This window comes from Genypterus blacodes, unplaced genomic scaffold (assembly GCF_046128005.1).
Source record: "Genypterus blacodes isolate CSIRO-AG114 ecotype Tasmania unplaced genomic scaffold, CSIRO-AGI_Gbla_v1 ptg000070l_1, whole genome shotgun sequence".
NCBI lineage: Eukaryota > Metazoa > Chordata > Actinopteri > Ophidiiformes > Ophidiidae > Genypterus > Genypterus blacodes.
This window is the reverse complement of record NW_027466880.1, coordinates 5,412,331-5,424,706: the sequence shown is the minus strand read 5'-3', so window position 1 is coordinate 5,424,706 and position 12,376 is coordinate 5,412,331. Positions and strand designations below refer to the sequence as shown.

At 41.4% G+C, this 12,376-nt stretch overlaps 1 protein-coding gene across 1 annotated transcript; it reads left to right on the top strand.

Moving 5' to 3' along the window:
- Positions 1-1,840: 1,840 nt before the first annotated feature.
- LOC143005236 (zinc finger protein ZXDC) lies at positions 1,841-12,060 on the top strand. Its single transcript, XM_076156499.1, has 10 exons — positions 1,841-3,718; positions 4,057-4,209; positions 5,986-6,064; positions 6,321-6,451; positions 7,308-7,478; positions 9,098-9,855; positions 10,416-10,497; positions 10,585-10,757; positions 10,915-11,016; positions 11,838-12,060. The coding sequence occupies exons 1-10, from the start codon at positions 1,855-1,857 to the stop codon at positions 11,922-11,924; spliced, it is 3,600 nt and encodes a 1,199-aa protein (XP_076012614.1). The 5' UTR covers positions 1,841-1,854; the 3' UTR covers positions 11,925-12,060.
- Positions 12,061-12,376: the final 316 nt, after the last annotated feature.

Here is a 12,376-nt window from a genome sequence, read left to right as displayed (position 1 = left end):
GAACTACAGGGAATTCCCTGAATTACAGGGAATGTGAAGGGAAATCGTGACAGTGATATGTGGACAGAAAAGTGTGAAATGATAAGTGATATGAAAGGTATAGTATTAGTTAAATAGTAAAATCAGTAATAATATTGTTTTCTTTTCTTTTAGATCAATATGATGTGAATTCATTAGTGTGAGCTTGACACTGAAAATGTATACAGAAAAAAACAAGCTTCTGATGCTGAATTGAAGTGCATTTTGATACAAAATGTGAGTATTGGATATCGAAATGTTGTAAATGTTCCGCAGAAGACGCTTATTCAGCTGGTTTGGGTGGAGCATCAGCCATGTGGATAAATGTTTCTAATAATGTTCAACATGAGGAGCCCCTCGGACACTTTTATTTGGTCAAAATAGCTCTCAGAGGCAAAAAGGTTGGAGACTACTGCTTTAAATACACAATAACATGAATCCAACATATTGTAGTGAATGGATGAATGGAGGCAAAGATGTTATCTTTCATCTATTACCAATGTGTCATTTGATCTACTGTGCTGTCAAAAGAATCTATGAAGCCATCAAAGCTGCAGCGTCACTTGGAGACAACCCACAGCCACTTAGACAAACCTGTTGATTACTTCCAAACTAGTCTCAAATCCCTCCAACGTCAACAGACATTGATAAAAAAAAAGTCATGTATACAGTATACAAGGCACTTGGCCCAGTTTGGTATAAAACACAATATTATACAATATATACTGTATATAGTAGGGGGTCCCCGCTCCGTCTCTCCATCACTTTGGGGGTCCTTGGCCTGAAAAATGTTAAAGACCCCTAAACTATGTAGAAGACGTGTGGACTTCGAGCTGGCCAGTCCAGCAGCCGCTCTCTTTTACTACGAATGAGGCCATGCTGTCCAGGTGCAGAAGGTCTGGTCTCAATCCAGTTTGTGAGGGATTACGCAATTCGAGGTGAATTCATTTTGTCGCTGCCTCACATCGCGTCTCCATGTATTTGAGCAGGAAATACGGATATGCTGCGATTTTGACTACACAATGATTGAAATCATACGGAAATTACATTTATAGCACGGATCAGCGGACAAATAGATATATTTCTTATTTCAGTATTGTTTGTTTTTCTCCGCCTGCCTCCCCTCACCGCACGTCCCTGGACAGTCATGTCACAACGTAGTATGAAACACTACAATGTTACAGAAGGTGGGGTCCCGAAAAACCTTGTATTTCAATTTATAAAACACTATTTTCTTTGACATTGCCTATTGATAAATGCTATGCAATGATTTAAGGAGCTTTATTTGTCATCTTGCTATGATACTTATGATGATGATGATACTCATATAACATAAAATGTTTCCTCATTCAAATATAATTCTACATGGGCTAAGTTATCACGTTATAACGTCATTGACGTGGAAAACACGTTATAACGTGATAGTGATTCGTTTTTATGCCGTGGAAGCAATACGCTTTCGTAGAAACTTAATAAATGTTGAGAAAGATAGAAAGGCACACCTTAATTAAGGCATTTAACAACAATTATTATATGGTTGTGAATGTGGTTTAATGTATTCTGTATTAAATGTTTAAACGTTACACAAAGCGAAATGGATGTGCAAAAATATGAAAAAGGTTTCTGAAACATTTTTTTAAATTTAGAATGTAACCTTTCAACCTGCAGCGTTCAGTTATTGAAGAGATGATTGGAAATCAAAATTTCTCGTCTTTTGTTTTGTAATTGGCACAGTCCGAGTATAGAATATTACGTGTGCTCCTGAATGCAGCACACCCGCCTACTGTTTCTTTTGTGGGGCGGGCCTTTCCGTGTCGCTGCTACAGGGATACCAAGATGGAAATCCAGGGGCTCTCTGGTGCACAAATCATTCATTTACAACATGGCGTCTTCCACAGAGCAGTGTCCTCTCCGCTCCCATCAGAGACAGAATCGACATGTCGCTTTATTTCCATTGAAGATGAAACGACTGGAGCCCCGGATTTGTCTGTGCCTCAAAGTGACACCAGCAACAACAGGGCGAGGACATCTCCGTTTCGCCTACTGGTGGAAAATGGCAGTGGGGCGGCTTTATCTTTTGTTAGCAGACAACAACCAGCTGGTAAAGACTATTTTCCAACCGAAAGGGCGAATGTCGAGCTTTACAACGTCAGTGCAGAGAAAGACGGGGAGTTAAACGTGCTTTTTGGCGTGACCGATGGTGCTAGAGCAGGCTGGAAGTTCGGGGAAAGCGAAACAGTAATGCAAATGGCGATGCCACTGTTGGAAGAGGAAGAGGAACCGATGCAGCAGCGGCAGTTAACGTTACCATTTCCAGTTCCACAGCAACACTGCAAGGACGGCACTTACAAGCAGATCTCATTTGCTGCCGACAACACGGTTAATCCAAGGAGTTCACAAACCGACAAAGACCCACCGGATGCATCGTGTTTGGTCGTAGCCAGAGGTAAAACGCCAGAAACCAATTCAAAAGACTCCACTGAGGCTGGGAACGTTATGACGCTTTGCGATCCCATCAAAGAGATTAACTGTATAAAACACCAGGACCTGAGAACACACCACCATGTTCTAACTTTAATAAACGAAAATTCTACTGAGGCTCACGCTAAGCAAAATGACTTATTGACAACCAAACTTAATGTCTGTGATAAAAACAAGGACGACCAGAGGCCTGGTGAGCTTTCGCAACTCCCCCGTGATAACGACAGCAGTGCTGGGATTAGGGGGAGCACGGATATAATTGAAGTTATGGACACATCCGACTTCATTTGTGGAACAACAGATCTACAAGACGGCACAAGCCACGGTACGATCTCCACAAGTTCACCTGCTAGTGAAACCTTCTCCGGAAGTATCATGATAAACAACCAAAGTATCATAGTGACTATAGAAAATGGGATACTAACTCTTGCTGCCCCACCAGATGGAAGTGTTCACAAGCAGGATGACATTGTTTGTTTAAAGGAGCACCTAGGAATTAAAGACCATGAGGATATTGTCCTTCTCAACTATGATGGTGGCACCAAGTCCATTGGGAAGATGAGCACTCTGGCAGTGACCAGCTCCAATCAGCAGGAAGAGTCAAGGCCAGGCTTGTCCATGAGTGACCCCGAGTTAGCTCTGGTGGATGACTGTTCACTGTCAGAGCTGGCCACCTCTCTTGACTCTTGTCCCATTGTTAAGCAGGAGGAAGGTGCACTTTGTCCCACACTGGGTGGTGATCTGGTCACCCCAATAGACAATGATGAAGTGGCAGACTGTGACCACGAGGGATTCCAGTCCGCACCTCTAAGCAGGTCAAAGAAAGAAACAGTGGTCTCGTTTGGCTGCCCTGAATTGGATTGTTCCTTCACCTTTGACTCACGCCAGAAGCTGAAGGTGCACCTCCTGAACCATGCAGAGGACCTGCGCCCCTACCAGTGCACTGTAGAGGGCTGTGGCTGGGCATTTGCAACCTCTTACAAATTAAAAAGACATCTCCGGTCCCACGAAAAGCAACGTCCCCACACCTGCCAGTTTGAAGGATGTGGGCGGCGCTTCACCACTGTCTACAACCTTAAGGCTCATGTCAAAGTCCATGACCAGGAGAAGGCCTTCATCTGTGAGATCTGCAATGAGAGGTTTCGTAGTGCAACACGACTAACCAACCACCAGAGGGTCCACTTTGAGCCCCAGAGACCCCATAAGTGTGAATTTCCAGGTAGCTCTGCAAACCTGAGATCATTACGAAATACCAATTATTTAGAAAAGGAAACTAAGTAAGGCAGTTTTGTAGATTTGGAGCTGTCAACAGCAGCAAACAATGAGTAAAAAACTGTTCAGTCAGTGAAGCTAGTTTAGTTGTAAAGCTGCTTTGATTTCACACGTTCTCTCTTGATAATCACATAATGCCAGAATTTATTTGTAAACACAACTTATAAAAGGCATATGTTGCAACAATTTTATACATAGCAATAAAGGCATTCCAATACTTTTAATATCCTACAGTTATCAGCTTCAGCTATTGTCCTTTGAATAATTCCCTCATGTTCTTTGCAGGTTGTGAGAAGACCTTCATCACCTTCAGTGCTCTCTACTCCCACAACCGCACTCACTTCAAAGAAACAGGACAGTTCTGCTGCACCTTCCCAGGCTGTGACAAGACGTATGACAAGGCCTGCCGTCTCAAGATCCACATGAGAAGTCACACAGGTAAGCTGAAGTGGGTTCAGTATGTGAATTTATTGTTGAATTGTTATGAGGTTTAAATAAGAGCAGCTGTTCTCCCTGACCTTCTCCATTACAAATTAATTCGATTACGTGAATTATTAAAAAATGAATTTTAAATTAAGTGTGGCTCCATACGGAAAAGGTTGCATCGATTTTTAATTAGATGGAATACTCACCAAGAGCAAGTGAGCTAGCACAGCTATGAGGTTTGATGAGTTTGGACAGGTATACAGGAGGCTAATATGTGTATGCAAGCAGCCTGTAAACAGTGAGCTCTGCTTTCAAGGTATACCGAGAGAGTTCTGGGCAGAGGAAGCTTGCTAATTGGAAACTTGCTGCTGTATGATGTATTGTTTTTAGGGCTGGGCAAGTTAGCGCGTTGTCCTATTAACGCAGCAATTCATTAACGCCGACAATTACACATATACAGGTTTTTTTTTATGATTATTATTTTGAAAGTCGGTTGCTCACTAACTACAAACTGCAGGCCGATTAGTATTGTGGAAGATGTCGGTCTGATGAACGTTCTTAGGATCACACCAAATGACGGCATGTATGAGCCCCCCTCAAGACGCACCATCACAAGAAGAATACTAGAGTTGTATGAAAAGGAGAGGACTACAATGTTGCAACGTGCACCAACTGTTGCTCTCACTGGAGACTACTGGACATCGCTGCATAACCATGATATGATGCAAGAAATATGTTTGCTGCTAGACCTGCTTTCTTTTGAACACTCCCTGTGTCGCGCACAGTCTCAAGCGTTGTGTCACAGTATCTGCCGAACATTGTGTTTGACAATGTCCTGGTCAAATGCAGAATAGTTGTGGGCATTACCCATAATTTATCAGATTCATGGAAGTTTCAGGTAGGTTTCCCAGACTGCTTGTTCTTTATGTTATCTCACTCTTCAGATGTGAAAGAAAGGCAGAATTATTTTGTTGAGACCTGTTCAAGCCTGAGTGGTTTACATTCAGTTAGATTGCCATTTGGAGAAATGACAATTGTCGTGTTATTGAAAATAAAATTGTTTCAGAACAGAACATTTGTATGTACCTTTTTATGATTCAAAATGTCGCATAAGTGCGCGCTTCGAAATAAGCGATCTTCCTGTATGTCTCGCGGGCCGGATCACCGGATCGGCTGGTGGACTAATTAAGTGAAGTTGTATAATTTCCCACGGCACACCTGACGATCTCTCACTGGGTGAAAAACACTGCTCTAGTGGACTAAATAGTCATAAAATGTTGTCTATACTATCTACTGAGGTAATCCTAGCAAGTTTTACCCTGGCCATCTATTTAGTAAGCAACAAATGATACACCCTTTCAGAAACTCAAACTATTCCAGATGATCTATACCAGTGGCAGCATGCAAATATTTATTGTGACGTGTGATAATGGAAGGTAAACATTTGTTTAAAATTAATGTGGGGAGAGGGTTGAGGGCAGATATTGTGGTGTTCATTTTTGATATCAGAAATACATTTTGGTTAAAATCCATCACAAGGCTGTCCAAAAATTAGGTGAATTGACCTGGACCTGCCCAAGACTGAACCTGGAAAGAGCAATGCAATTATTATGGAATAACTGAATAACTGGGGGAATTTTGATAGTATTGGCTGAAAATGTGGATGATGACGAATTCGAAGTTATATTCACAATTTTATTAAAGAAATAATCAGGAATTCTGTTGCAATTGCAAACATGTAAATGATATGATCGCTGTGGCCTTAATTATGTGATATTCTGTTTTAAGGTGAGCGGCCATTTGTCTGTGACTCCGAAGGCTGTGGTTGGTCATTCACCAGCATGTCAAAGTTGCTACGACACAAACGGTGAGTGTCTTTTCCCTTCAATACCCAAGCGGTTCACATAAGTCAGTTTTACAGTCAAATGTTGATTAATGAAATGGCTCATAATGCTGACAGACCATTTGACCTGTAGAGGAAATAACACCATCATTTCAGTTGTTGACATGCCATGGTTTGTGGATTGCGTCAGGGTGCTTGACTTGCTATGCAAGTCTACTATTTTTGAGTTTGTAAAAACATGTTACTGACGGTTCTATTCATCTCTTTGTTGGCCTGTCAGGAAACACGATGATGACCGTCGCTTCATCTGTACGGAGGAAGGCTGTGGGAAGTCCTTTACTCGGGCAGAGCACCTTAAAGGACACAGTATCACCCATCTGGGCACCAAGCCCTTCCAGTGCCACGCAGAAGGTAGGTCGAGGCTTGATGAAACAAATGTCGGACTGCCCATAATAGAGAAAAACAGTTTGACTTGTTGGATGATGCAGTAACACTATTTGTGCGATAAGGCCGAGATCAAGGTGTCTCCAATTATAGTACATGCAGCAAGTATAGACTAAACATTCACAACCCAACGCAGACACTGCTCATAACTTTTAAGAGGATGTTTGCATTGTTTTCTTGATGTATTTTGCACTATACCTTCATTTATTGAAAAGACCATTTACCATCTTGTAAATGGTCACACAAACAAACCAAACCAAATTGTGGAACAAGGCTATAAAACTTGGATATGTAGGCGTGGTGTGGAGAAGAAGAAGAAGGGAACCACTCGCCTGTTTGACCCACAATTTGAGTCATGGTCAGACAAAGGGGGGGAAACCAACGGATGAACAGTTCTTGGATATGTGTTTGCTGGAATTCTACAATGACATTGAATACCCTTGGCCTTTTTTTGTAGCAATGTTAATCAAGTCATTAACAAAGAGATCCAAGTAATTTTTTTCATCATTACCTTTCAGTAAATTGCTCTAATATTTAGAATTAAATTGGTGTGATATTTTACTCTTGCTTGTTTGCTGGAATATATGCTTAAGAATTATTACATTACATTACGACACGATCATTTGGCAGACGCTTATATCCAAAGCGACTTACATTACATTACCACAACTGAGGGTTCGGTGCCTTGCTCAGGGGCACCTCGGCAGGACTCGAACCGGCAACCCTCCGGTTCCTAAGCGGAAGCTCTACCCACTGAGCTACTGCCTCCCCTTTATTTTTACTATTATATTATTATACGTCATGTCTACTGTGTCTCCTCCAGGCTGTAATGCTAAGTTCTCAGCACGCAGCAGCCTGTACATCCACTCCAAGAAACATAAGCAGGATGTTTGCAATCTAAGGACCCGCTGTCCAGTGACCAACTGCTCCAAGCACTTTTCCTCACGGAGCAGCCTTAAAAGTCACATGCTCAAACATCACCAGCTCGGCCCGGGTGGGTACCACTCAATACATTCCAACGTCTGTGTCTATGTACTGTCTCTCTCACTATCTCACTCTCTCGCTCTCTCTATTTTGTGTGTGTGTGTGTGTGTAAAAACAGAAAGCAGTGATTTCAAACTTATTTTTTACTTAATTGAATAGTAATGTGTTTTTTGTGAATATACATTCATTGTAATACCTGCAAAACATTCCATAAAAGTTGGGACAAGGGCAATTTAAGACTTAAAATGTTCAGATAATATTCAAAGGCTAATGAGTAACACGTCCATGAATGGCTTTGTCATTTACGAGCAAGGATGTTCAATGCCTACCCATTTGCGAAACACAACCTGGGCAAATACGTTTCTCAAGCAGTGGCGGGCCGTGCATTTCACACCTAGGCCTTCAGTGATGTCCTACACAGTCCTACCTGAATTTTTCCACCTCTTGATACCATCATTATGAGGCCATGGCTCTAGAAACTATACATTTTGACAGAAACACAGTATAACCGGGCGTTGCGTCACCTTAACATAGTCTAGTGCAACAGAGTTATATTAATATTTCCGAAGCATTTATAATTACTAAATCCGCATTTACAATTTAGAATGTTAAACTACCAACTTTAAGATCGCTTGGATACTGTCAAAACTTAAAAATAAAAGGCCCTTTTAAGGGATTAGTCTACAAAGTTTTATTAAGTCTCCAAAGTATGTGAGCTTTAGCATGTTTGTTCACTAAACAGCGCATTGTCGCACCCAAAGCAGTTTCATTTAAGAAACGTGACAATAAAGACACAAACTATTCACTGAAAATAAAAGAAAACAAACAAATAATTTGCGTTTGTTCATGAGGATATGTTTGCGACAGTGGTGAAAGTGTATTCCTAGCCCTGAATGTCCACTTTGATAAAGGTTAAACCAAAACAATTCAGCAAGTCTCCTTGAGTACTCACTCCACCACTTCTACCTTTCTTGTTTTCGTAAGACCCATCAGCATGAAATGATGACAAATGTTGATTTGGAATGACATAAAAATTGCATGAATTACAATTTGACTGGTCAGACTTTGGCCTCATTATCGCTATCAGATGTGTATTGGACTCCAATACCACAGATGGATGTGGCTTAAATCTGATGTGAAAAGACTTTGGTTTTTCACAGTTTTAAAAAAAGCTGATGTCAAATACTACGAAAAAATGGATTGGTGCCACCATACATGTAATCTGACCTAGCCTTAGGTTCTAGACCTAGCTAGTTTGAGGCCCTTATACTGAAGCCAGGAGCATTTACCCCCATTGATCAGTTCTCTTGGGCATGTGTGAACACCGCAATCGCACTCGAGTTTCTTTTGTAGTGAGAATGCAACCGACTCTTTAAACTCTATAAACTCTTTTGCTGCACTGCATATGCGATAAAAATGAGTTTTTCTGATTATTCCTTGGGTCAAAAGTATCGTATAACCCTTGATGTGCAGGTTGGCGCCTACCATCAGTGTATGAATGGGTGAATGTAATGAACGGACCACAGTGTAAATTGAAGGGTATTTAATTTCCACAATGGTAGCTGACTAACCTAACTAAAAAGAATACTTAAGCATACTGATTTCTGTTTTTCTCTTCTCCAATCACAGATGCTTTGAGCCAGATGGAGACCACACCTACCTTGACCCCGAGCAATGAACTCGTCGGCTCTACCCTGCCATTTTCTGGGCCTGGCACTACAGGAGCTGACCAAATGAATAACTTGGACCTCAGTTCCCTTTTTTCCACAGTACCAGGAGGTACTGCAATCACAACTGGCATTGGAGTGGGAATTCCTGTTGCTGGGTCAAGCAGAAATGGCACCTTAACCATGGACCTCTCACTGGTCAGCCCAGGTATTCTCACCATTGACCCGTCCTCAGTTGGCACCACATTTGCCAAATCCACGGATCCACTTATCCTGGCAACTGCTGCTGACGTGGGCGCCCACCATGGGTTGGAGGGGACAGTGGGTGATGTTCTGCCCCCACAGGGCACGCTCAATCTTGATGATGTTCAGACGGTTACCCCAGGAGCCCTGGGGACCCTCACAGCTCTCTCCATTCAGGGTTCAAGCACCTCTGCCGGCCACACACTCCATCTCCCGCTTAGGTCCTCCAGTGTCTTAAGTGTGGACCCCCCAGCTTCCCCAACAGTGGCACCTATTGTTGAGCTGCTAGCTTCACCTTCTAAGGTGGTAGAGGTAGGGGGCCAAGGAGGAGCAGGGCCTCTGCTTGGCTGTGTGGAGGTACTGGGACCCCAGGAGGAAGGAAAGGTCCTCACCCAGTTTTTTTTCCCTGGTCATAATGGCAGCTTCAGCCCACAAAAAGATATGGAAGTTAATGACATGTCACCAAGTAGCTTTCTGGTGAGTGATCATACTGTATTGTAGCCCAGTTAATGCCCTTTAAGACAAAATTGATTTGTACATTAATTAAAACTTAATTCCATCCTAAAATCCATGCAAAGCAACTGACAGATGAAAACAGAACACTTGAGCCTACTGCTCTCTGCAAAATTTAAACAAAAGCATGCCATTGTCAAATGTTTTTTTCCAATACCACTCAACAAAACTAGTTCAATGTAGAATTACAAAATTTCTAGTTAGCATTGTCCATTTTTAGGGTGTAATGTTCTCTTACTGGCATTTCACTTCATTGGTTTTAGAATTCCTAGCTTTCACCATAGGAAATTATTTGTTAAAAATGAAACATTGTTAAATGTTTATTTAATAAACTCCTTGTAAAATTAATTGAGAATCAAAATCCCCATTTGCTAGTTTTTGGCATTTGTATTTTACGATGGTGACTTTGAATTAAGTTTTAAGCAGCCGCAATCCATTTGGTGTGAACCCAGCTTTAGTGTACTGGTAGAGTGATTTGATGTCGCAGGCGATGCACTCCAATGTCTGTATGTTGTGTGTGGTAGGAAACTGGAGGTTCAGCCAGGACTGACTACAGAGCCATTCAGCTGGCCAAGAAGAAGAAGCAGAGAGGCCCATCTTCTACTGGTAATGAATCACCAGCTCAGACTTTATTCTTTAGAGACTAAAATTACTCTTCAACAGATTTATGTTTCTGCTCTTTGCTTTATGCAGCCACTGCAGGAGTGATCCAGAGGAAATCTAAGGCAGCAACGGCTTCAAGTGCTGTGGCACTGTTGGCTCCCTCTGGTACTTGTTATGGGGAAGGTACCACAGCAGCCAGTGGGGGTCTGACTCTGCGTGATCCTGTCATTGGAACCCAATATGTCCAGATCCAGCTCCTGCAGGTGTGATTCCCAGACCTCTACCTTTAATGTGGAACTATTGGTGTTTACAATGTGACGTTTACAGGACAATAAAATAATTGAGAGAAATCTTTCTCAACATGCTTGTATTGACTGCATTGAGTAGTTGTTCTCTGTATTTATTTTGTATGTATATCAGGATGACCCAGCTAGTGATGGTGACCTGGCCTTCCAGCTGAGCTCTCAGCCATCCAGCTCCCACTCACAGCTCACTGTTGATCTGCCAGTCAACATCTTACAGGTGACATCTTAATTGATTATTTCTGCTGTCTTTCATCAAATTGGACATTTCAACAGACTGTTGGTAGCTGCAACACAAAAGTCATACACATGCTCAATAGGGCTTAATGTGGTATAGCACTTTTTTCATTGCAAGTGTAATTGTAATTGAGTAAAGACACTTATATGGACACTTATAGTACAGGTTGTCTCTTCCAGCTGATTCTCCTCATCCTGCTGAAATACCTGGACTTGCTGCTACAGTATTCAATTATGCAGTAGTAACAATACACAAAACGCAACTTGTGAATTTCCCCGTTGTGGGACGAATAAAGGATTATCTTATCTTATCTTAAATCAAATGAACTTCAGGTACACCCTAAAACACATCAACTACTTGAATTTGTAATGCCTAGCAACATGAACATTTACTGACTTTCCCAGTAGATGATCAAATTGAAAGACAAGTAGTGGCTTTTTATTTTTTTAAATGAATAATAGAATTCATATAATAATTTAATTTTTAAATTGACTTTGTATTGTTTGTACACTTAAATTGGTGCATGGTCTAGTCTGGTCTAGTGTAGCTGCGTGTGTTTATTATACATTATACTATATTATCAGACTTTTTAAAGCATGAAACGTTAAAATTTCTCACTTAAAGTAAAATGGTGTGGTTTGTCTTCAACTTCATGTGGGTCAATAATGTCTGTTCTACAGTATTATTGTATAGTATAGTATTGTAGTTTTTCCCCAGTGATGTGAACGCCGTGAGGAACTGCTAACTTCTGTGGGTCTTGGTTAGCATTGATGTAACTAACTGTTGCTGTGACATCATCACAGGACCCCTCAGTGACAACTGAGGATGACAACGGCTCCGACAACTCCCAATTCACAGGAAGCACAATCAATCTGCAGGACTTGGAGTGACACCTCAGTGCTGCGGGGCCTCAGTAGCACTGGAGGGGACATGACGCCCAATATGAAATGCACCTTGAGGTGAAAAGAGAATATTTTATGTTGTTTTAATACCAAAACTATGTTTGTACCAAAATTAAACTTATGAATCCTGTTGAGAAAAAGACATTCAGCCTAATGAGCGTGTAGAACTTCATGTATTTTCCGCAGGGTGTTAACTGTTGTCTATTCATGGTGCCACATTGTCCCTTACGGCCATAGTGCTACTCTGTATGCATTACAGAAACTTAACACATAGTTCCCATTAGGTTTTCAGCTTTATTTCCAATTTTTATGTATGTTAATTTCTATTTTTTATGTTGGCACCGAAAACATGCTGTTCCAACTGTTTATATATGTGATAAAGTAGCTCTGTGTAATGATCTGTTTATTTATTGTCTGTCATATTAGAAAAGTGGAACCAA